The 25964-nt window shown below is 39.3% G+C and overlaps 2 protein-coding genes across 3 annotated transcripts; both read left to right on the plus strand.

Moving 5' to 3' along the window:
• Positions 1 to 1563: 1563 nt before the first annotated feature.
• Positions 1564 to 18726, plus strand: LOC124407503 (nuclear hormone receptor FTZ-F1 beta). 2 transcript variants are annotated; one of them, XM_046883708.1, is made up of 7 exons: positions 1564 to 1752; positions 12120 to 12437; positions 14295 to 14587; positions 15597 to 15971; positions 16087 to 17496; positions 17693 to 17978; positions 18136 to 18726. In XM_046883708.1, exons 2-6 carry the CDS (start codon positions 12287 to 12289, stop codon positions 17957 to 17959), a joined length of 2496 nt encoding a protein of 831 aa, XP_046739664.1. In that variant the 5' UTR covers positions 1564 to 1752; positions 12120 to 12286; the 3' UTR covers positions 17960 to 17978; positions 18136 to 18726. The 2 variants fall into 2 exon arrangements, with proteins under 2 accessions (XP_046739664.1, XP_046739665.1); XM_046883709.1 differs by lacking the exon at positions 1564 to 1752 and adding an exon at positions 6906 to 7297.
• Positions 18727 to 23477: 4751 nt separating this feature from the next.
• On the plus strand, positions 23478 to 25808 carry LOC124406517 (anoctamin-6-like). Its single transcript, XM_046881955.1, has 6 exons — positions 23478 to 23790; positions 23879 to 24043; positions 24120 to 24552; positions 24619 to 24824; positions 24907 to 25158; positions 25459 to 25808. Exons 1-6 carry the CDS (start codon positions 23485 to 23487, stop codon positions 25588 to 25590), a joined length of 1494 nt encoding a protein of 497 aa, XP_046737911.1. The 5' UTR covers positions 23478 to 23484; the 3' UTR covers positions 25591 to 25808.
• The last annotated feature ends 156 nt before the right edge of the window (positions 25809 to 25964 follow it).

The following is a 25964-nucleotide window of genomic DNA, read 5'->3' on the forward strand; positions in this document are numbered from 1 at the left end:
ACACATATTGTTACGGGAGTAAGTTGAATTTATTATAAGATAATATATGACAAAGGTATTCCAAGCGTTGTAAGAAAATACAAAATTTCTTTAAAACCAGTATACTGTTTAAACGATGGACGTTTTCACCCTTCGGGATCGAAGTGAAACAGAAGATTATCAGAGCTGCATATCGCGCTTGGTAAGATGAGGAAATTGTAAGATATCCACAGATCTTGAGGATCGAGGAAAACTGCTTCACAGTTGCATCTGCCAGATGGCTCTGGCACTTCTTTCCTTGGAAGTCGACGGTCGGACTTAAAAAGTGTGGAGGTGGCGTTGATTTGGAGATCAGAGTGTTACACGCGACTATAGAACACCACTAGATGGTGTTAGGACTCTGGTTGAAATAATTGGTATTACCTCAAACTCCTTATTCTCATAAACCGTGAATCCCCTGTTACAGCGTTGGATTCCCTCAAGCAGAGAAAAGCACGGTGTAAGAATAGTGATATCGCGTAGCGGGGATGCTTAAAATGATTTTCACGTCCGTCAATGATACAGTTGCAACAAAGACTATATTCTCATTAAAATTCAAGTCGTGTATTCGTTGTCTACATATTACTAGTATAGTCAACATCACCCGTCGAAGCTGCTTCTCTCCTAGAAAATCTAAACTTCTATACAGCATACGGTACTACATCCTTCAGCTTGGCTCTGTCATAATACTTTAATATCAATGGAACGGAGGGAGATTATTTATATAAATTGAAGAGTAAAAATATCGTAAATAGGATAAAATCGGTGTGTTTTATTCACATATTCCAATAATACATCGATGAATAGCAATAACGATAAGTACAATTTTCGTCCGAAATAAGTTACAATAAATCTTACATCTTTAGGTATGATAATAACATAAAATTTCCTGTATCAAGCCATTCACTAAACTATTGGATTTGTCTAGTTCTTGAATCGTCTTGGAAGTTGTTCACTCAGCGTTCGAATTAAACATAAAAAAAAATGAATCCCTTCCTCTTAGAAGTAGTGCCACGTCCAACAAATGACTGGCTGTTAATATGGCCGTTGCAAAATTAGTAGAGACCAGAGAATAATCTCTGAAAACAAACAAACAACCCTTCGACTCGCGCGGGTGTCGAACTCGTAAAAATCTATAACTACCTTGTACGAAGTATTCAAAGACTTATGGCTAATTGTAAACCATCGCCGCTTGCAAAACCGAAGCATCTTTCTACAGTTTTATTTATCGTCCGTTATTCATTTCGGCTCTACTTTCTTGCTCCTCGGTGAGTGTTTTTTTTTCTTGTTTTTTTTTTCTCTATATCCTTCTAATCGATAGGTCGCGCGTAGCTGGCGAAACGGAGCAGACGTTGTCTGTGGTCAGTAAACCCGGGTGGCTGCGTAAAGGCCGCAGGGTGAGAATGAAGGGGTGTTGAGGTCGCGGCGAGTACGATGTTTTCCGAATGAACGTACGAGGAGCGAAGGAAGCCGGCGTTAAGTGCCGATCGGAGCTGCTCCCTGCCGGGGATGCACTGTACTACCTTGGCTCGTGGTACTATAGGTTCCCCTGTGCGCGAGGCTTGTAACTTGTAACGTGAAGGTGTGCCTAGCCTGGATGGCCTGTTACCTGCTGTAGTACAGGGACAGCGTATTGTGAAAGTGCTGTGTGCGTTCCTCGAAAGAGAGTCGTTGGAACCGATTGCGGACTAGGATATTCCGGTGATTTTAGCGAGACATCGTCCGGAGCATGAGGTGAGTTTAACGATATCCAACGTTCGTATTCGCGACGCGTTTTAGAACAACGGCGAAACACCAAATGTCCAGTGAGAGAGCAGTGTTGGTAGGGTTAGCCAGTGGACAGAGGTTATGTTTCGCATCGCATCTCCCCACTCCGCGTTGCCCTATGGAACCAGAGTCACGGCACTTTGTCTCTCGGGTGTATTCTTGCGATCGGCCAGGTTGTCAACGCTGTACGTATGTACCTATTTCGACGTTTCGAACGGAGAGACGCCGAGTCCTCGGAGTATCATGGGATCATTCGACAGCCGCGTACGACGAGGGGAATCTAGTCGTCGTCGTCTGGCGAGGTATCGCGAGCGCACCTGACCGATTCTTTTTTGTTTTTGCTCGAGCCGCCGCGCTGCGGTCCGTTTCATAACTGCCCGGGCTGCTGCTGGCACTTTCATGTATGTTTCGCAAACAATCCGTTTGCTTTGTAGCTTGCTGCTGCCGCTGCCGCTGCCGCTGCTTCTGGCTATACCGCAATATCATATTTGTATACACAAACCGCGCCGATGGATTTGACGACTTTCGAGAGTTGATTCCACCTCGCTTATAAATTATACTACCAATCCACCGCGTACATTTCTCCTCGCTCGCAAGCCATGCATATGTGTGATACGTTACGTCTCTCTGTCCTTCTTCGCCTTTCTCTCTCTCTCTCCCTCTCTCGATCTATCCATCCATCCATCCATCTCTCCTTCTCGCTCTCCTTTACCTCGCACACGTTGCCCTCCTTCAATTTAACGTTTGTATAAACATAATGCGAATACGACGAATAGGAGCAACTCGGCGAAGTTAGACGGAGACAGGGTTCGCTCGAAAGTCGGGTATTAACATGCGAGTAAATGAGACGGCTTGTTGATATTTCGGCGCGCAGGCTCTGGCTTGACACTTGACAGCGCGGCCGGCCTTGAGCCTCCCCTTTCCTCTCCGCCGTCCCCGCCCCCCCTCGCCTATCTCTATCTCTCTCCGTTCCCCGGCCTCTTTATGTCCTCTTCTCCCCCCGCCGCGCCGTCCTCACGACCCCCAAATCACCTTACGCCTTTTATCTTATCCTCAGCGGTAAAACTATTGACCGCAGCGAGCGAGGTTCGTCATAGCGGCTATAGCATGAAAGAATAATATCGCATACCTCGACCCCCCTCACCTCATTTCCAAAAATCAGCACTCTTCTTTTTCCGCGCCCGATTCAACGTTTTTCCGCTGCAGTTGTCTGTGCACGTCGAGGTGCGATAGTCATAGATCTATATTGAAACGGTGAAATGATTCATTTTCTCTCCTCAAGGGTTTCGAGAATGCTCGTAATTCAAACTAATGTACTCGAAATACTACTTACGCGACATAATTCGAACTAAATAGATATAGCATATCGCTGAGTCGATTTGGCCGATATTATACTTATAGACAGTAAGAATTTCGATTAGAAACAGCTTATCTGAACCACGCTGATTCACGAGTTAATACTTGATCGGTTAAAACTCGCGTATACCTAGCTAGACGATAAAGCGAGCAACGTGTTCGCGGTGGCTCGCACCTCCTTCTCCTCTGCATCGAACCCAACCCAACAGAACCCAGCCCGAGCCAAGAATTGCGTCAACGATTTTTCCGACGATTTAAAAAATTCCTACGCGGCATGCGATAAATTTTATATTACACACTCCGAGTTGAGGAATGAGCAAACACATATCGACTCCGAGGAGGAAGGGACCCACGGTGCAGGAGTGCCTCTTTCGGTCTCTCTTCTCTCGATCCTTGAGATGCGGATAAACCTCCGGAGGCTTATGAATATGGATGAAAAACCTTTCTCGACGCAGTGCAGCCCGGACCGCACCTCGCTGCTCATTCACTCGCTCGCTCGCTCTCCAACGCGTTCTTATAACACGCAGAGCTCAAGTTTTACCTGCGCTATGCCGCGCGATGGTATGCAGCAGCTATGTGTTGTAAGCATATTACAGGATGGAGTTGGTCGTAACCCCGCGTGGCGACACGCGACGGGCTTTCTTTTTAGAAGACTAAAACCAATACTAGATTCACCTTCCGCTTTAACGCTCGCTGCTGCGAGGCAATTGCTTCTTTGGAATAAAAGATGTTATATACCCGCAAATAAGTTACCCGTCACGCCGTAGATTCCGCACCGCGTCGACAGTTTTCTTCGATTTCCTCCGAAAATTCGAGAACCTTTTAACGCGTTTGTGAATCTTTTTTCTCTACCCTTCTTCGCTCGACTTGTCGTTAGTTGGCTCGGTATTTACCGTGCGGTATATCCTAACCCGACGTAATGTAGCGGATCGAGCGCATTGGTCGGCGCCCGTTTCTTGGCGGGCATGTAACTGTATTTTCTCCATGGTACCCGTCGCCAACGACGACTACTGTGACGACGACGACGACGACGACAACGACGATGACGGCGACTTCGAGGACGACCTTCTCGGCAGCGGTTACCAACAGTTTACTCTTAATGCTGTTGCACAGTCAGTCGGCGTGGCGGCGCGTGGTCAGTCACCAACGTATAGGTCCATACTCACTCATGATATATCCGAGATTTTCACATACTTATGCAGCGAGCTGCGAGATCGTTTCGTTTTTGCGCGATATTTTAATTCTTCAATAATAAAAATGAAACCAATGTACCGTCGCGCCGGCATCAGGCGTTGAAAACACTGAATCTCCGTATTGATCAAGCCGTACATCTTTCCAGTTTTTATTTCTCATAAGTGATAAAAAGTCTGCCCAATGCCAAAACAGCGTCTCAATGTTTTTTTCTAGGCGACTATGGGCAACGCATAATACTACAGAGTCTAGATCTAAATAAGTTTGCCAATTTTCTGTTCGTATATTTTGGTAGAAAAAATCTAAATGAAATATACGTTATTGTAATATTTTTTCTTTCCTTTTTTTTTTACGCGTGTATTTTATAACGTTTTATCTGCATTAAAATCGACTATCTCTTAATTATACATACCAGATTTCCATATTGAGAAACAATCTACCTTACTAAGCGGTTAAGAAGTTGCGTTTTACGACATCGCTCTTTAGTATAGAAATTTTGAACATTTCACAAGATGACGCATCTATATGTTAATGCATATAGCGCATGCGCTTCGGAATCTTAATTTCGGAATATTTGCGGTAACGTCATTATATATAATTAGGATTAAAGGTCCGAAAAATCTGAACAACCAGACGAAAGTACTCGGCCGGACGCTGAATTGGAACGCGCCCCAACAGGTTGCTTCATCGTCGTCTTCTTCTTCCATACTTGGCCTCAGGTTGAATTTTATCCTGTATTTTCTCTTATTAAATAACCATGTAGACCATATGCAAGGATGAAGATGCGATTAACCATCAAAATTGAAGAGGTCCAATTCCGTGGTTCGACTCCCGAATTGTATGGGTACCTATAAAAATATCACACTGTGCAATCGTCATACGTAACGACGTTTCTTCCTATATTTACGTGCACGTGTATGAATCTGATATAGCACTCTAATGCGTATGTCGTTAAAACTGAAAGGTGAACGTACAATACAGTGTCGTTAAATTGGCGAATTGCTGTGTGTGAAGCACTGTAGCAGCGCCCAAGCTGCTTTTTTGCCACGTTATAATTCTTGGTTCTCTCATTTCTTACCCTGCCGCGCCGCGGAGGCTGAGAGCGTAAGACTCAATGATCTCGATAAATCTGTCACTAACTGTATCCGTGAAACACCGCACACACGCAACGCAAGTCTACACGTCTACCCCAGGAGTTCAGAGCTCCGAGTTCTTATACCTACACTGCAGCACGCCGTGCGTGTAAATGTGTACCGCGATCTCTTCCTTGGCACCCTTCCAACCTATACGAAATTTTTATTATATACACACAACCTGTCTGCCTACCATCCCTCGAATTGGCACCATTAACCACCTAATAAAATCCACTATCCATACATACATACATGTAGGTATGTACATGGATAGGTACATATGTAAGAATAAGAAAATTTTAACATTACATGGTACATTCGTCCTCCTAACGTGTATATATATATATATATATATATAAGCATGCGCACCTTCACTCTCTCGTTAAGAGTTTACTTTATGCCCACGAGAAAACGACGACGGAGGAAATCATCAGAAATTCGGCGTTTCCCTGCTGCAGCGGCTCACCGTACTAAAGAAAATAATCGCGGTCATTCCCGGGCAGGAAGGGGAGAGAGTAGAGGATGAGTCTCATGCACGGAGTGACCGGGGCAACCGTTCGGTCGGTTTGCAGACTCTACTGTGCAACGCTGCAACGTGCATGCGGCGTGAGGTGGTGCCGCATTATGGGACGCCTCCTTTCCTCGTCCCTTCTCTTCCCTTCCTTCTTCGCCCTTTCCTCCTCTTCTTTTTACAGGTTGTGGTACCTTGCGACGACTCCCTCAGATAGCCTCTCCGTGGTGCAAGAGGCCGGAACTTTAGGGCCATGCAGCAGCCGCAAGTGGATTCTTCGTGACGAACTTACGGTTGCGGAGCAGACGAATGCTCGACACCCCGGCGCGTAGTTGACTCGGCCAAGTCAGTCGGCTACCTCCTCGCCTTGTGGTGGCCATCGTCCGACATTGTCGCGCTTCTCACTCTCGTCGATATTAAAAGTCGTCTATGACCCGCGTTGTTTTTCCTTTTTTTAATTTTTTTTTTTCTCTTCCTCAACCCTTTACCACTCTATTTATCGGCATACAGGTGAACATTTTAATAATTATTTTAACCGAGGTGGGGAAGAACTCAAGGCTGTGGGTGCAAAAGTTTTCTCGCTCTTTCGTGGATCGGTAATCGTGCTATTGAAATGGAATGTACGAGTACGGAATCCGAAGAATATCAACTGTAGATGAAAACGTTTCGGTTGAATTGTGTTGTATCTACAAGTGTTCCTTAGTATGAAACTTAAAAATTTTATCGTTGTTGTTTGACAACGCTAATTGTTGAAAAGTTCGGACAATATTATTCGGTTATAAAAGTGCTACGGTATCATATGATAGTTGACCGTTAAAGCTTTCAAATCACAGTAGTGCAATTAACAGCAGGAAACAAAAGAAAAGATAAGAGACAATTCGCATTTGTTGTTTTTTTTTTTTTGTTTTTTCACTGTCGTCATTATTATTATCATCTTGGGAGATACCATTATACGTATATGTGCACGTTTTTAAAAGGTGTACCTGTGTCTAACGTGTACGGCCTAGAAATGCAAATAATTAGCGTGCAATTATAGTGTTTCAAGATATACGGAATACAGTCATTGTAACGGCAAGGATTACAAAGGACAACGTTATACACCGCGAAGCAAGTGAACAGTGTGACACAAGTAGGAACTCGGAGTTTGTCGACGTTCAAAAAGTATTAAAAAAAACGCAATAATGTATATTGTATGACGTATCTTCATATACTGGAGATATAATGAGTGATAATTCCTACGTGATCTGAATCATGTAACACATATATATATTATATACTTATCGGAACATTTCTTACGTATTTCAACAGATTACGTTTATAGGTAATAAAAATGATTTCTATATTTATTGTAGCCATTGAAAATTTATGTAGATATACATAAAAAAAATAGGTATACGCTAATTTTATCAATAACCAAAATCCGGGATTAAGGCGCAATTTCGATCGACCGATCCTTATCGAGATACCGGTGTGCAGGGCTTTACATGTATTTGAACGGAACGGAAATCTCGAATCCAATCAGGAACCGGTTCCTTTCCACATGTGTTTGAACGGATCCGCGTTACGAGAGTAATAATTTCAATTGGTATCGCCGGTTAGTTATAATATGTATATGCCTACCTATCTCTTGCTTGAATATACATGATGTACATGTGTATTGTATGGTGGAATAAAGATATGCAGTAGTTGCGGCGGCAAGCAAGGCCCGGCACCACTCGGTGAAAGGAAAACAGACATATCTCGTATAACAAGTATGCGCAAGACGTGAGGAGAGACGTTAGTATTTTACACCTATAATGCTAGGTATTTAGCATACATACATACATACATACATACATACTACATTCGAAGGAGTCCATTCCAAAATTAGAAACGACCTTACAGGCTTCGTTTGACGTAAGAATTACCAACATTCGACGAGGATTACGTTCCCCGTGCGTTCACGTGAAAACTACCAGCTCAAGTTCCATGAATTCATTGAATATTTCTTCTCTCGCCCCCCTCCCCCCCCCTTCTCATCTCCTTTTTTTCTTCCTCTTTACACGAAGATTTCGCATATCTGTCGATAGGGAATTCGAAATGCCGGGACGCAGGTTCTAAGTGTGCATATAAGTGGGTACCGTGTCGTCGGAAACTAATAAAGGTATCAGACAGTTTCCACTCTATAGAAATTTCACGGAACCGTGGTGGTTCGCCGCGCCGCGACGCGACCTCTCAGAGCACGTGTTGGCTGCTGGCGCATGCGCGTGACAACCGCCCTTAAAATAGAGCAAGTTCGCTCGCGAACGTTTCCGGTCATTGACCTTTCGTTCGTCTATACTCTCCGTGTACATGCAGACGCAACAAACACATCCAGCCAACCATGCAATGCGTGTGTTGCGGTGCATCGTTGTTATGCCTAGGACGTGTGTACATACTACTGCTGCACGTGTTGTAGAGGTGTACAAATGCACATGCTCATCGTGTACATAATACTCGATGCCTCTGCAGGACGAAGTGCACAGTCTTCATAGTTCATCGGTAAACGTTCCGTCAGCTTTATTCTCCTCCATCATTTATAAAGATCATACTTGTACGAAATTTCAATTAATCTTTCACCGTCAATTATATATGTATATCCATCAGATTTCAGCCTCTACATTCAGCGTCACGATAGGACAATACCCCTACGTGTATGTACTACGTACTTAGGTGCTTCGTCGTAGGCAGACAAATAGACACCCACACGCATGGGTACGTTGCAAGTAATTAACGGGCAGCCGAGCATCGTTGACAACAGTTTCCCGTCCCGCGTTATGGCGGAGGGTGGGTGAGCACGAGGGTCAGGGGGGGGGGGGGGGTAAATAGTCTTGAAAGCTCGACGGTGATTGGTCGCCGAGGTTTCGTCGGGGGCTCGAGGGGGTGTTCAAGAGGGTAGGGTGACCGGTCTAGTCTCCGGAGTCTGACTCAAGTGACGGCTCGCCGAGGTGGGGATAGGAGACCTTGAGCGGCGTCACGTGACCCTAAGGTGCATGGGGTAGGGCGACGAGGGCCTTGACCTTACCGGCTTGGGAAGAGACTGACTTACTACTGCCGCGTCGAAAAACGTCGGCCTTTACAACGGAACCCCTCTTATAGGAGGCGCGGGCTGTGCTCGACGTACAGTCGGGATGGATTGATAACGAGCGAAGGGATGGGCTTGGCGGGATACTTCGAGGGGGGGGGAGTCTAAGACGATGCGTAGGATAACGTGACTGACTGACTCCGACTCTACCCACCGTCATCGATATATTACGTCCTTTGTTTGCTTGTGTGCAGTCAATTCGTGCGAATTATTGCACCGCATGTATGCATACGTATACGTACCGGAATACCTATACGCGTGCAGTAAGGTATACGTTTGCGTGCGTATTAACCCCTCTGTGATAAACTTTGTGTGGTTGCCTTTCACGATACGCTATTTATTACATGATTTTACTAAAATACATCTGCTGTTGCGGCATATGTTGCGATACAAATCTATACTAACTCGTTACACCGTTCCTGCATATTAAAGTCTATGTAATATTATTGCAGTTGTGTGTACGTTACTATATATACATTATGGATATATACATGGGAACACCTTCCAACTCACAGAAATTTTACGGAACGATCGTTGTAATGTATATGTATATATAGATATGTATGATGTATGTATAGGTATGCGTATATACATACTGTTCTCGAGAGACAAAGGAGGTACCGCTATTGCGTCACCTTTTTTCGTCTTACTTTTTTATACGTTTACATTAAGCCCTGGGAGGCGGGATCAGTTGCGCCAAATATAAACTTGGTATCTATCGCTTATTTGATCTGATTTTTTGTCATTGCGTATTCGTGTAAGTATAATGTATGTATGCGTACGGATCAAGAATCTTTAATGCCAAAGCTGATGTATACAGTGTAAGATATATGTATATCAGCTAAGGTGTTCGCTGAAATCGTAGAATGATTATGTCATGGAATTTGGCAGTTTGATACCTACCATGAGAACGACAACCTGAAAATATCTGAGAATTTTATAATCGGCCAGATATTTGAAATAAACAAAGATTGTCTCGCGCGATTCATCAAACTTATCAGAAACAAATTATTCTTTTTTTTCCTCTATCTCTCTTTTTCTTCGTATTTTCAGACAACTTTCATTCGTTAGGTAATGATTATCAAGGCGGAGAAAGTATGATATATGTATTTATGTATTAATTTTTATCAGGGTCCGCAAAAACCGGGAATGGCCATGAAATTTCTTATACATCGAAGATCTCGAATTAACACCGGATCTCGATTGTCGTACGACTAATAAGATATCACTGTCTATCTAATTATCTGCATGTACGAACGTACGTGTAGTGTATATATATTATATATAGTATAAGTACAATGTATGGTGTACGTATAACGTAAGTTTATTACACTTATGCATAGCGAATTAAAGAGGTATAATACAGCTTGGAAAAGTCGGGTAGGCGAGTGCAGTTGAACTTGACGAGTATCCTATATGGTGCAGGCAGACAGTACGTATATACGTATGTAGCTGTATGAGCCGAGTAACAGGACGGGATCAAAGCCGAAGGCTTGCCAGGAATGCAGGTCCTGTGATTATCTACTTATTTTGTCAATAAATAAAAACCGCAAAAACAGGTTCCCATTCGCGCAACTCCACCGCACCAACAACGGTACGTATAAAGACGACGACGACGACGCTGCCTGACTGCCTCTGGCACTCTCCCCCCTTCTCTTCTTCTTCACGCGGGCAAATTTCCCTGCAGGCAATCGATTTTCGAAACATACTTTTTTAGTAATCTTTGCCTGGGAACACGTTTCGTCTCATCCACTCCCCCTCTCTCTAATCCTACTTATTCTCCTTATCCTCCTTATCCTCATCCTAATCAACACTTTCCTTCTCGCTCTGGTACGCTCCGAGTGCCATATCCACGCTCAAATTCATCCTTGTTCGACCTACGCAAGCACACACGTTTTCCGCAGAGACTATATGTACGTACGTACATTCAAAGTACGCGTAATATACACTCGTTGATCCCTCCCTCCCTCCCTCCCCGCCATCAACGAGACGCCGCGATCTCTTTCTCTTTCTTCGCGTCGCTGATCTTCCGTCTCTCTTATTCGCTACATGCGTCATATCTGGCAACTTTTTATGTAGGCCGTTGGAGGCAACAAATGTACAAACGTGTGTATATATATATATGTATATCTATCTCCACTCCGCCGGCGTGTGCTGCGGGTATTTATATTTAACCAACCGACACTTGCCATGTGCGTGTCCTCTTCCGCGCGAAGGTCGTCTGGCACCGGAAGTGGGCCGGCCTTGCGGGACGACCGTTATACTCCGGAAGTTATACTCTCCCGTAGAGCCTGTAACTCTTTTCTACACCATATATTTTGAAAGTTTGCGTACCCATATTACGCTCCTTGTATATATACTGTATGTATAGGTTTATGTTAGAGGTAATATTGCAGGGGATGCGGAAAAGTTCGTTAAGGAACGATGCGCATGCGATGATGTTGTCCGCTAAACAATACATTAAATTCAATACTACGGTTGTATTGTTTAATTTCACGATGATTTCTATTCTGCAAGCTCGTTAGGCAGGCAGGTTAGGCTGGTGAGATATTTATTAATTTCCGAACACATTTCAACTCTGTAAAAGCACATGTCGTTTTTTGATTAATTTTCAATTGAAATAACCGAAACTAAATCATCCTACCAATATATTAAGTGAATTTGCCAGAAATAATTTTATTTAACAATTTTGTACTTCAATTCCATTTTAGGGTATATTGTATCATTTAGTCCTTGCGAAAGGAAGTTGACGTTCGTATAAATTCGTCCTTGATATACGAGAGAAAGGTTATTCTCGTTTCCGGACTTTCTTTTTCACCGTTCGCGAAATTATACACCGAATTTCATATAGTCGGGAAGAAATTATTATCGAAGTATAAGCAATCTTCTTCGATCTGACGAAAAAATGTTAACTTACTGTAAAGGAAAAGCCGTCACTTCCATTTTGGCAGTATGTCTTGAATGTTGGTTTAGTTTTATTGTAAACATTTCAAGGAAAACAAGTATATGCTAATGGTAATTTTCACTCTTTCTGTAACAGCGGTTGGATTCTTGGGGTTTTCTCCAATCCGAAATCATCGTAAAGAATTCTCAACCGTCGAACGCGAAGTCTAGCTCAAAAGGACGGCTCAGGATGCTGGGCGTCCCGGCGAGCGTCCACAGGCCCAAAGTCAACGCCAGAAGCGTCTGGAGGGAAGCCAGCTGAGAATGTCGGAGCAGAATGGGCCCCCGGAGGGCCCAGGCTGGTGGCCTCCGGCCCAATCCTGGAAGTCGTCGTCAGCCCCTGCACGACCAGAAGCAGGAAAAAACGTATCTGTGACCACCATCAACGTTCCACCAGCCCACGAAATGCATGACGGTAATTTTTCCTTCAACCCATCCTGATTTATAACCCTCTTTTTTATCAAATCGGTCAGAATACAGGCGCGTACCTGTACAGGTATATATATATATATATATATATATATATACCTGTACAGGTATATATATATATATATATATATATATATATATATATATATATATGTATATACACATATGTATACCTATATTTCTTATGCTATATACAACATGTACCGAACTACCGCGCTTTTAGTGACCGGACATTCCGCGCAATTTTATCATGCTTCAAATGTCTCAAACCTACATCGATATGCGATAAAAGAAAATTATACCAATAAAAAGATCGAAAATCTGATAAACATTTCTCGAAACATAAATAAATTTTTTTTTTAGCATTATCAGTTGGCAGTTTCTAAAAATAATATTATGAAGAGTAGTTTACAACTAGATTGACAGTAACACGATTGTCACTATGCTTCGTATGCGATGTTATCTATTATAGTAAATCCTATCGGATGCGATCTATATGTAGAAGTTTGTCGTCTACAACCAGAGTAGCCAATGTTCGGTAACGGTTTTAGTTAATATATTAATGCGGTTCCATACGACATGTCTACAATCAGAATTCTAAAATCATTGAACAGCGCTGGCGATACGTCATGAACGTCCCACCAATCGGACACTTCGACAGTGATACTCATTCCCGATTAACTTCTATCCAAATTTATACGCTTAAGACATTCAGCCTCGCTCCCGATAATTGTAAACAACGGAAAACATAGATAGACATGAAAGTTCTATTTATTCCATACTATATTCTTATCAAACAGTGTAGCGGTAGGTACGAATGGATAAACTAGTCCAGACATACACGCAGTGTTATACAACTGTGGTGGTTACCGCGGTGAACACCATAAAGCATGGTGGCCTATGGGTTAAAGTATAGGTGGATTACGTACGTATAAAATACCGATACGTCGGTTAGCAAAAAGTGAAAGAATCTTATTGTACAAGGCGACTAGATGGTGGAGGCATGTTTAGTCTTTGAAGCACGTTTCGATCGCACCAGCAGGCTAAAACAATTATTATGATCAGCGTTACCCCCTTACGTCTAACACGTCCCGCCCCGTGCCCGCCCAACGCGCGATTATTTATTACCGGGATACCTAATGCCGATTGGAATGTTTTCATTAAATCGCGCCACACCAGGAACGGAGCGGGAAACGTGATACTCGATGAAAAAATCACCGGTGCTTTCAAACCGCCTTGAACCTTTTGCGAAACTCAACGGAGTGACAAGAAAATCACGAGTCACCAATGGCTGCGCCGGTCCCTTACAATATGCCTTTGGAAGCTTTCCATTCATGCTGATTGGACGACATTACTCTTATTTTTGCGAATAATTCATTTGCAGCGCTTTCCCTTAAATTACAATCTAATTTTCCTGTAACTGGAAGCGAAGGAATTTTTTATTTAAAAAAATTTGCCATCACACGAAGCCGAGAGATTGCAAAATCTGGATAACTCAATCCAAGTAAATTGCTAATAAATATTATCATACGTGTCGTTGTACGTTGGCGACAATTATGTACTAGTTACAAAAAATAAACTAAAAAAATGATTCAGATTATCAGGTCACTGCCTTAATGAAAGGTGAATAACGTCAGGTAAACTTCAATAGATCATTGCCATTACCATAAATTTCAATAAAACTTAGTTTCCTATTTGTCATACACAACTGGGAAGAAATATTTTTTATTTTTATCCCTGCATACAATCGTGTATATTGTTTAAAATCGTTGTAAAATATCGAGTGAATTTCGAATCTACGAAGGTACTCGATAATATTTGGTTAATTATCTATCGTACGCAGGTAAAAATGTTAAGTATTTGGGTGGTCGGAATGGCGTGACGGTGTCCGTTGTGTCCGGATGCGGGACCGGAAATGAACCTGAAAATGACGGAGCCGACAGCGATGGAGAAGTGAGCAAGATCGACTTCCGGGGAGTAAACCTTCGCACTAAGAAGAAGAGGGACGCGCCAGAGGGTCAAGAAAGCGACGCCAGCACCGTGACCGAGGCGATGCTGCAGCAACCAGAACGGCCCATGTCCTGGGAAGGAGAACTCTCCGACCAAGAAATGTCTTCCAATACAATTACTAATCAAGTGCGTGTTCCATTTTCTTATCTATCCGTAATACAATGTCATTTTACTGATGAAACTATCAATAACGCCATGTGCCATGCCGTTTTCGTGATTCACTTCCGAATAACGATCTTCTGACTCAACTCGAGAGTTTCGAGGATACACTCTGAGTCAGAACGTTCGGAATCCAAGGTGGAAATGATGTAATACAAAGTCGGACTGAGCACGCGGTTGAAATTGTTATTTTTTCTTGAGGTAGAGCTTCACAAATTTTCTCATAACATATTCTGCACGAGCTGAGAACTGTTTGAAGCTTAGAAAAAAAGTATCAAGGAACATTATCAAACTCGGAAATGTATTGTACTCGTACATGTCATGATTTCCCAGTAAGAATTCAATGAATACGAAAAATGTCATTGTCCCATATTTCAAATTGCATTTCATTTATCCATAAACCTGAAACCAGATTTCGAGGTATTACGATCTCATGTGCAGTACTTACTAAATATTGGCCAAGATATTACTTCCGACGTGAAATTTTCATTCAGAATTTTCTATGCAGGTCAAAACTGCCATATGGTATATCTCTTGAGATGTTCCTGGGTAACCAATGAGTAATTTACGGTAAAACACAAGATTAAATTTTACACTTATGATTAATCGTCAATGATAGTGATTCACGTGTGGTTACATCGGTTTTGAAAAGAATCCCGCACTCAATGTCATACAGAAAGGTTTTCATCTCTTTGCGCAAGAACAATGTTTGTATAATGAATCACAGAGGCTTGCTTCATAGGATAGTTCGAAATTTTCCCCAATAAAAACATAAGTATATTCCTAAAAGTAATAGAATGCTAGTGAAAATTGGTTCATACCAAAATCCATCACAGCTCCTCATAAAGGAATAGTTAATATCGTATTTCAACCGCTATCTGAGGTATTGGTAGCACGGGTACTATTAATGTAGGGTCACCCTTTAAAATAATTCGTCAAACAAACTCGTTATTGATTACAACTCTTGTGGTTTTAGGACCATGAAGAAACTTCAATGGAAGGTGTTCAAGTGTGTAGTGCGAGTCCAGGGCCAACACATGCACCACCGGAACCTAAATTCGCAATAAAACTAGAACCAGATTTCCGCTCAAGCCCAGGGCCTCCCTTAGGCCCCCCAAATGAGGTGACCCTATCGGCCACCCAACAGCAACATCAACAGCATCAGCATCAGCAACAGCAACAGCAGCAACAGCAACAACTGAATATAGACGGACTTGAGCAAACTCAACAAAGTGATTTACCACTATTAGTTGGAAAGTTGCTAGGAGGATACAACAACGCCACTCCGAATCATAGTCCAGTTCTTAACCCAAGACATCATCTGACTAAACATAGTCACACAAGATCACAGGCTAGTATTCTTTATAATGACCTAATTTATTACAACAACTTGCCATTTTTCTATTATCAACAGAAATAAAACTTATCGTATTTATATTCAATTTTCCAATCATTCCAATCCACAGGTTCCATCCCCGGATTCAGCGATACATTCGGCGTACAGCGTGTTCAGCTCTCCGACACAAAGCCCGCATGCTGCTCGTCACTCAGCACTCGGAGCTGGTAGTCCAGTACCATCTTCGTCACTGTCACTTTCTCGTCATAGTTTCAACAATTCCACATCGTCTCTTTCCTTGTCTCTCTCGCATTCGCTTTCGCGTAACAACTCTGATGCATCCAGTAGCTGCTACAGCTATGGGTCTCTCAGCCCACCAACACATTCACCTGTTCAACAGCCAAGGCACTCTCATTCTCACACTTCACATCCTCACCATCAGGTCGCCGCTCAGGGCAGCCCCTTACACCTACCAATATCTCATCACTATTCAACGACAAATTCGGAACTTTCCGAGGGCTTAAGCGAGGATCAAGAAGACTGTAAGATAGCACCGGCTGCGGCGGGCATTTCGACCAGGCAACAACTGATCAATAGCCCATGCCCCATTTGTGGTGATAAAATCAGTGGTTTTCACTACGGCATATTTTCTTGCGAATCTTGTAAAGGATTCTTCAAGAGGACTGTACAGAACAGAAAAAATTATGTCTGCCTTAGAGGGGCTGGCTGTTCGGTTACCGTAGCAACTCGTAAGAAGTGTCCTGCTTGTCGGTTCGAAAAATGCCTTAATATGGGAATGAAGTTGGAGGCGATAAGGGAAGACAGAACTCGAGGTGGCAGAAGTACATATCAGTGCAGTTACACACTTCCGGCAAACTTGGTGGGCTGTACTTCTGGTGGATTACCCGGTGATAAAATGGCTGGTGGAACGTGCAGCCCGGCTCCTCCTGGATACGAGCATCATCATTCAGCAAGGCATCATTCGAACCATTCTCACAAGCAACATGTTGTGCCGCAACTGCTACAAGAAATAATGGACGTGGAACACTTGTGGCATTATAATGACAATGATAGAACAACGAGTGCACAAAGTAGTAGCAGCAGTAGTAAGTCGGAACAGCCCAGGCCGAGCTCCACTGGACCACAAAACACCGATCATGATCAACAACACCCACCTAGCAATGCAAACACGAATGCGAATTCTTCGCAGCATCCCGATTTCTTGTCAAACCTGTGCAATATTGCTGATCATCGGCTTTATAAAATTGTTAAGTGGTGCAAGAGCCTACCCTTGTTCAAAAACATTTCAATCGATGATCAAATTTGCCTTCTGATCAATTCGTGGTGTGAGTTATTGTTATTTTCATGCTGCTTTAGAAGCGTGAATACTCCGGGAGAGATTCGAGTCTCGCTGGGAAAGTCAATTACACTTGAACAGGCAAGGCAACTAGGTCTGGCAAGCTGCATCGAAAGAATGCTTGCTTTCACCAACAACCTTAGGCGATTGAGAGTGGACCAATATGAGTACGTTGCAATGAAGGTAATACTTTTTTAAATAATCTTATAAATAGCTTTACGAAGTACAATCTGATATTATCATCCTCACGAAAATAGCGTACTATATAACGATACTTTGCATACTCTGTTCATAGTCGATTTTGAATAATATCTAACTTAACCCTGTATATTGATGCTCAAAATTGTTTAGTTTTTATAAATATTTTTTTCAATCTAAGGTAATTGTTCTACTAACTTCTGACACAAGCGAGTTGAAGGAGCCCGAAAAAGTTAGAGCATCGCAAGAGAAAGCATTGCAGGCGTTACAACAATATACAATCGCCATGTATCCAGAAATGCCGGCCAAGTTTGGTGAACTTCTTCTCAGGATCCCAGACTTGCAGCGAACATGCCAAGCAGGAAAGGAACTGCTCAGTGCAAAACGGGCCGAAGGAGAGGGCAGTTCGTTCAATTTATTGATGGAACTGCTTCGCGGGGACCACTGAGTACCAACCATCACCACAGGTAAATAGTAGTGTATATTTTCACTTGATGTAACTATTGCTGTTCTGGAATCGAGTGGAGTTCTGCGACTTTTGAATTGATTAGACCTTATTTAGTGTATTAGCCTATCTTCTAAAATATGGAAATAAAATTTAGCGATTAATTTTTTCTCTTATAGATTCCATGCTTATACGGATTGTTGATAAGCAGATAGAATCGGGTGTGGTAAGTAAGGACATTTTTTTAAAGACAAGAGAAATGACTGTAACAAGTAGTCCGTAATAATGTTAGCTCTTGGTGAGGGGGATTATTAGGTTGTTAGAGGACTTAGATAATAATAATATATTTTTTACTGAAATGCTTCCGTACAGGGCCTGTATTCCTGCCTTTAAAGTTTAAGTACAGGAGTTTAAAGCGGCCTATGGTATGTCCGTATCGTCCAGTGTGCATTCAAGTGAGAATCCGAGTGCGAGTGATAATATTTGGTCGTGTGAATGGTGGAAGAGAGGAAATATGTTTCCAGTGTAATCTTAGAGTTACACTTTAATTATGAAACACCAGTATTTCGTACATAATTGCGATTACTTAAAAACAAAGCATAATGTCTTTTATGTCCCGGTAAAAATGTACTTAAATCAATTATCTGTAAGGCTTAATTATTACTACCTTATTTAGTTATACTATTTCAAGGTATTTTTTACGATACTTTATACATAAATACATAATTAAATTTTATATATATATATATATATATATATATATATATATATATATATATATATATATATATATATATATATATATATATATATATATATATATATATATATATATATATATATATATATATATATATATATATATATATATATATATATATATATATATATATATATATATATATATATATATATATATATATATATATATATATAGGTATATATATATATAGGTATATATTATAACAAAAAAAGTATATATATTATATATTATAGCCTTACCCGGTCTTAATCTGACAATTCAGCTTCAGCCGCTTCTTGTTCAGTCGGAGAGTTCCATCCATTATAAAAAAGAAAGGTATTATACCAAGAAAAAGAAATTTTTAATGTTTCTTAGCATATATAGTGCCAAGTAGCTATTGTTAGCAAAAGCTGCACAGCCATTGTGTTCCTGCAAAAATATTCTTGCAAATGAGAAATATATATATATAAATATATAACTAAATCGACTTAATACGTTATTTGTACTGTTTCATACCGCGTTTATTTATGCATCAATTTTTATAAAATCTTTTTGCATGGTAATTTTTCTTACACTCATCGGTAACTCTCTAAGTAATCAATGCGAGGTCAAAGAGAAATATCACCGAGGTTTAACTTCAATAATGATGATTATTTCACTTTAATCTTATAGTAATCCGAGTAACATAACAAAACACACATATGAGTAATTGAATATTCAGTTGTAAGTACTCGTAGGTACCTAAGTAAGTACACCCAAAGTAAGACTGCTGTAGGATGGAACTGCTGATTTGTCAGATGAATAAAGAAATTCATATTTTATGCTAATTGAAGGAAACAGTTACGTACTACTGGCAATATAAGGACCGCTAAGTTCCTTAAATTAAAGCAAAAGAATAAAATTATTACAAATCCAGTATTCATGCAGATGCGAAATGAATTGGTATTAAAATATTCAAAGGAAGTATAGTTTATGTAACACGAAGTTATAAAAGAAGAAACGAATGACAGAAATAATGTGTATATAGAAAGTGGTGTCATGTTGAACAAGCAAAAGAAGTGCGCGCGTGAACATGTTGTAGCCATAAGATAGTTTTTTGCCTGTTGAATTGTGTCTATTCTATATTTATATTTGATAATAATTATTTCTACATACTTCATTACTACATATAGTGCGAATCGTTATTTTATTTTATTTTTTTTAATTTTTTTTTCTAATAAAGTTAATAGTAAAAGTATTTATAAATTCTTTTCATGACGGAGGTGGCAATAAACTCGAGCTATAAACTGGTGTTTTGGGAAACAATACTTGTTATATCGACACAAGGTAAATGAATATTATTCATTAATCAATTAATATTATTCCAAGTGAAAATGGCGGCTACAAGCAGCTATCTATTAAAGCTATTGTACAACAAAATATGATTGACAAATGGAGCTACGAATAGCTTCGGTTGTACTCATATTTTAGTTCGATACCTGTAAAGTCGTACATATTTAGAGAGAAAAGAGATTCATCTCTTAACAAATGTGTATGAAAGAATTTGCGGGGGGGGGGGGGGGGGGGGTAATGCCAGTGATGACAATATTAAGGCAACATTATGTGAAAAAAAATTGATATTCAAAGAGCTTAAATACAACAGACTGTACTGACAATTATATTATATCTTTACAAACTAATATAAACATTAGATACCAATACGAAATAAAACTGGAGTAAATGCTATAATGTTGAACAGACAAAATTATAGTAGAATATCATAGATACTCACGTATAGTATTCTTTGTCGATATCAAAAATTGAGATTCTGGAAGATACAAAGAAAAAATAAACTCCACGAAAATATTTAGAGACACGTAATGTATGCGATACGAATGATGAAATACAGAACCCATAAATGACCATAAAAATATTCCATTCTTAAAATAATTCTAATAACAAGACGATTCTAGTAAATATAGTTAGAGTAGTTTTATACTTACGATACGAACAATTATTAATGCAAATAAAGCACCTTTTAAGAAGTGTAGTCTTTCCCTATTTTATTTATGTTAAGATTTCAATAATATTTTCACAATTATTCTATATTCATCAGCTCTACGTAATTTTACATACATCCATGATTCTAACTTTCACATTATTAATCTTATCAAATTGTTTGGCAAGCTCAAAGCAAATTGTGCAGATTAATTTTAGTCTCCTGAAATTGATAAACAAGTTACTGAAACCTGAATTTAACATTCAATGCTGGCTTTGTATTCACATTTCGCAGTGAAATCAATGAGCCACGACAATTGACTAATATTACACATCAATGAAGTTGTTAGAATGTAGCATATCGCTTGTTACGAATTTTGCACGTTATTATCTATAGACCAAATGAGTTGCATGCAGGAAATGTAAATTTTACCACTGCAAATGTTTCTCTAACTGACCAAAGAAAGCAGTCGTGCATGTGCTGTGACATATTTAAAAAAGAGGGAAATATAAGCTCTGACAAGATTTGAAATTGAATGGCCATTTTTATAAACAATTTCACTTTAGCTCTTTTATTCATGTTTGTAATGGATTTTAAATGTTTACACTCTGCATGAAATATGGTTCGTTTTCAATTACTACAAGGTAGCCAATCATTTCTTATAACCTGTTAAATATTTTATTTGTACCTGTCAGATTGACACATCTTACTTTGATGATGGCAAAAGACATATCGATGTCATACTGGTATACAAAGTACATTCGCACGAGGAGCCGCAAAAGCAGAAATGGCGAGACACGTTTTTTACCAATATTATGCTAGAAATGGGACTGGAGACTGAGCTAACTCTCGCAACGGTAGCTACTTAATTAAACTCAATCACGAAATGACATTGATTATCCACGTGCCTTTTGATTGTAATATGCTGTTTCTTGTCACGTATATGAAGAAAAATATTTAATACTGTGTATTTAGAAATGCGCTTGAATACTTTCATCCTCAGAAACATAACACTTATAGAGTTTAGTACTTTGATGGCTATTGTACCACAAGAAAACATAGGGGAGGGGATTAAAAGGGAGATTTTATTCTACAGAATCCTGAGAGCGGATTAATCTTTGTGAAAATTCACGCACCGTATAAGGAGTTGGTGAGGCATGCTAATTTATTGGAAATCAAACCAACTCCAAATAACATTATGGAACAGACATACCGTACCCATTGGTTGGATAAGTGGCTTCCGATTGGTTTTCCTAAGCTAGAACAATGCACCGAATACCTCCGAAAAATTTATATAAATGAGATCATCAATGGACTGTACTTATATCAATCGTTATCTAAACCTTTTTTCTGATTGAATCATTTAATAGATTAGTTACAATTTTGATTTTTGTATCAAAGATTTAATTTCCTACCTTGCCATAATTTAATGAACAAAAAAATTTCTAGTTCTTGTTTTTTTGAACTTTGACCTCTTTGAGCGTAAATAACATAACAGGTATTCACTGTGAAAATTAATGTATAAAATATCTGTGCATACTCAGTAGTAAATGGGAAAAACATGCTTATACAACGGCAGATCGAGCAATTATCATTTGGGAGATAATGTGGAGGACAAAATTTGGTCCTGAACCATACCAAAGTGGTTTACTGAAGCTACTGAATGAAGAAGTATTTTTAACTGTATATCCACTACATGATGGATACGTGGATGCACGGAAAAATGAAGTACCCACCCATCGCCAAGTTTGTATTCTTTACTTTACATCAAGTGTCACATGGTTTTCTCCGGTTAGGGATATTTTCCAACAAATCTAATTATCTAGTGTGCCAATTTTTTTTGCTACACGCGGTCAGAAATTCTTTTTGAAATTTTTTTAAAAATCATACAGTCAACTATGTAGTGAAATACATGATTTTTCATATATTATATCTGATGATTCGTACTTTTATAATTTATTATGTTACTTCTTATACATTTTATCAAGTTTGTGAGATAAATCATGTAATCTTGCACGCTGAATTCTTTCAAAACATTTTATGATTAAACAGCTGAACATTTTCAGTCGGGTCATGCAAATAACATTGTCTGGAATATTCAATTCCATGATATTAGACTAACAATATTATAGTGCAATTGAAAAATTTGTAGTTCTGGGTAGGGTGAGGAAAGATACTTAGATGACAAATTTATAATTTCATTGTATCACAATCCATTTAACATGCTGACATTTTTACACTTTTGTTATTACCATATTTGAAACTGAAATAGTCACATCATATCTCATCAACAGATTCTGTATCGTGAGTGGGGCAGTCCTAAAGCGACATTTAAATATCAACCATTGAATTTAATCTGCCTCTACTTTGGTTGCGAAGTTGGTCTTTACTTCACTTGGCTGGCGTTTTACAATCGAATGCTGCTATTTCCTACTGTTGTAGGAATTGCCACATTCATTTTTGGAATTACTACTTTACACGGAAGTAACTCATTTGTGTAAGACTATGCCATCATGAAAATATTAAATTAATGAAATCGGATTTGCTAATAACTGTTCCAATTTAAAATTGACAAACTAATCGTTTCCATACAGGGATGAGTTGTGTTCAAGTGAGGAAAAAATGTGTGGTCGGTGTCCGGATGAAAACCATTGTTCTGCATACAAAATATCTGACTCTTGTTCCTACACAAAAATTTCGCATATTGCTGATAATAATATGACAGTATTTTATACCGCATTTATGGCATTATGGGGTATGTACATTAAATCAATCAAGTCAAGATACAGTTAGGCTGCGTCCTTTTCTATGCACTGTTACAGCAAACATATCATTAATGGATCAATTTCAATAGCAACAATCTTCAACAAAATGTGGAAACGAAAGTTATCAATTTTAAGTTGGTATTGGAATCTTCGTGATACAATAATAGACCATGACATTCGACCACAGTTTGAAAAAGCAGCAACCAAGTATCGGTATAATTCACTGACAAAAAAGGTTCATCTGGAGCACGATACATTTCGTAAGACCTGGCAAGTAGCGTTATCTGTCAGCCTCATCATGGTACTGGTACGTAAGACGAGTTCATTCATTTCTAGATTTTTGTTGACGGTGAATAATCACTGGACTTTCCTGTAAATGAAGAGTTCTAAGGTTTATAACATTTACCTGTACTTCTAAATATCTTTTAATGCCTTAGACAGTTACAGCATGTTCGATATACTTTGGCGTTGTTCTTTTGAGAACAACAATAACAAATTTTTTGAGAATCAGCCACAACCAAATCCTTCGCTGGAACAGTTCAATAATAGCAATTATTATTGCTTCATTCTTAAATTTGATCTTCATATTGGCACTGGAGTTTGTAAGTACAAGTTTGAACTATCTGTAACGTGATAGAAGACACTTCGCCATTGATCTGTATTTTTTCTTGTTTACAGGTATATCAAAAGCTAGCTGTAATCTTGACTAATTTAGAGAATCCTAGAACACGTGCAGAGTATAACAAGAGTTACACTATAAAGATCTATATTCTGTCATTTATTAATTACTACTCTGCATTAGTGTACGTAGCATTCTTCAAAGGAAAGTTTTACACACATCCTGGAGATCATGGACGCTGGAATCTTATGTCTGGAATTGCTATGCAGCAATGTGATCCAGCAGGATGTTTAAGCGAACTTTCAATACAGTTAGCAATTATTATGTGTGGAAAGCAAGTATTTATGAATATTATCGAAGTACTCGTTCCAAAGGTTCAACATTGGTTCAGGGGAAAGATTAACAAATTTGAGGATTTGCCACGTTGGGAAGAAGACTACCTGCTTCGGGAAAATGGACAATTCACTTTGTATGCAGAGGTACATGAAATGGGTAAGAAATTAACAACCTATTGAAAGTTACGATAATAAGATATTTAACAAAAGAAAAAAAATTTAGTGCTACAATACGGATTTGTAACTTTATTCGTATCAACATTTCCTTTGGCACCAATGTTCGCATTGATAAACAACATATTTGAAGTACGAATTGATGCACAGAAGATGTTGTGTGACCTTAGAAGACCTTTTCCGCGTAGAGTGAGAAATTTGGGTGCATGGGAAGATATTTTACAAGGAGTGACCTACACCGCAGTTCTATTTAATGTGAGTAAAAAATGATCATTCCTCAAGTACACCGTTCACTATAAATGCAATAATAATACCGAAACTATTCTATATCTCTCAGGGTTTAATTATAGGATTTACGAGTGATTTCGTACCAAAATTGCTGTATAAGATGGAACATGGTAGCCTAACAGGCTATGTAAATGACTCACTGTCAATATTTGCAACTAAACATTACAAATCAACTTTAAAACCGGATACGTGTCGATATGTCGGTTACCGCTATCCACCTGATCATCCACTAGCATACGAACTAACACCGCAGTACTGGTACATATTATGTTGGCAATTCATATTTCTCGCAATATTCGAGGTACGTTTCAATACCTTCAAACCCACCGAATAGTTTATGACTGAACAGTTTTGTAAGCTTATCGTTTGCTAGCAATTAGTACAAGTAAATCACAGTTACAACTTAAATCATATAAAAAAACAGATTTAAGACTTTCATGTTAAGACCATCCAAATTATCCCAATGTAAGGTGAGTGTATAGCAGCTACACACTTGTTTAAAAAAATGAGAAATCATATCGCACACACTATTTCAACAGCTTCTAGTTCTAAACAGAAATTATGTTCTATTGTAAAATGGTATTATTTCTTTTCTGTTTAGCATTTCGTATTTGGTATAACGAAGTTTGTATCCTACATAGTGCCGAATATGCCACAATACATTAAAGAAAAAGTTCAAGCAGACCAAGAATTTATACGCACATTAAGGGATCGTACCACTGAAAATGAATAATATATACTGTAATCAATATTTATAAAAAAATTGTTATACTTGTACGTAATTACGATAAAAGAATTTAAGTATAACTGTGCAATAACAACTGTAAATTGGTGATTTACCTCAAAATTTCGGCCAATTGTTAAAAATTTAATATGTTTTCGTACAAATATAGATATAATTTTTTACCCAATATATCAAGACAATTTGAGATTCCATTGCAATAAGTATTTGTACTCATATGTATTCATATTTTGTATATTTATAACCCACAATGAGCTAATTGACTATGACACATTCCCTTTCCAAATAACTAATACGTATTACAAGTTCATTGTGTGTTTCACTTTAGAGAAATTACATTTCAAAAAAAATTATTCTACGGATAT

The sequence above is a fragment of the Diprion similis genome, chromosome 6 (assembly GCF_021155765.1).
Source record: "Diprion similis isolate iyDipSimi1 chromosome 6, iyDipSimi1.1, whole genome shotgun sequence".
Taxonomy (NCBI): Eukaryota; Metazoa; Arthropoda; class Insecta; order Hymenoptera; family Diprionidae; genus Diprion; species Diprion similis.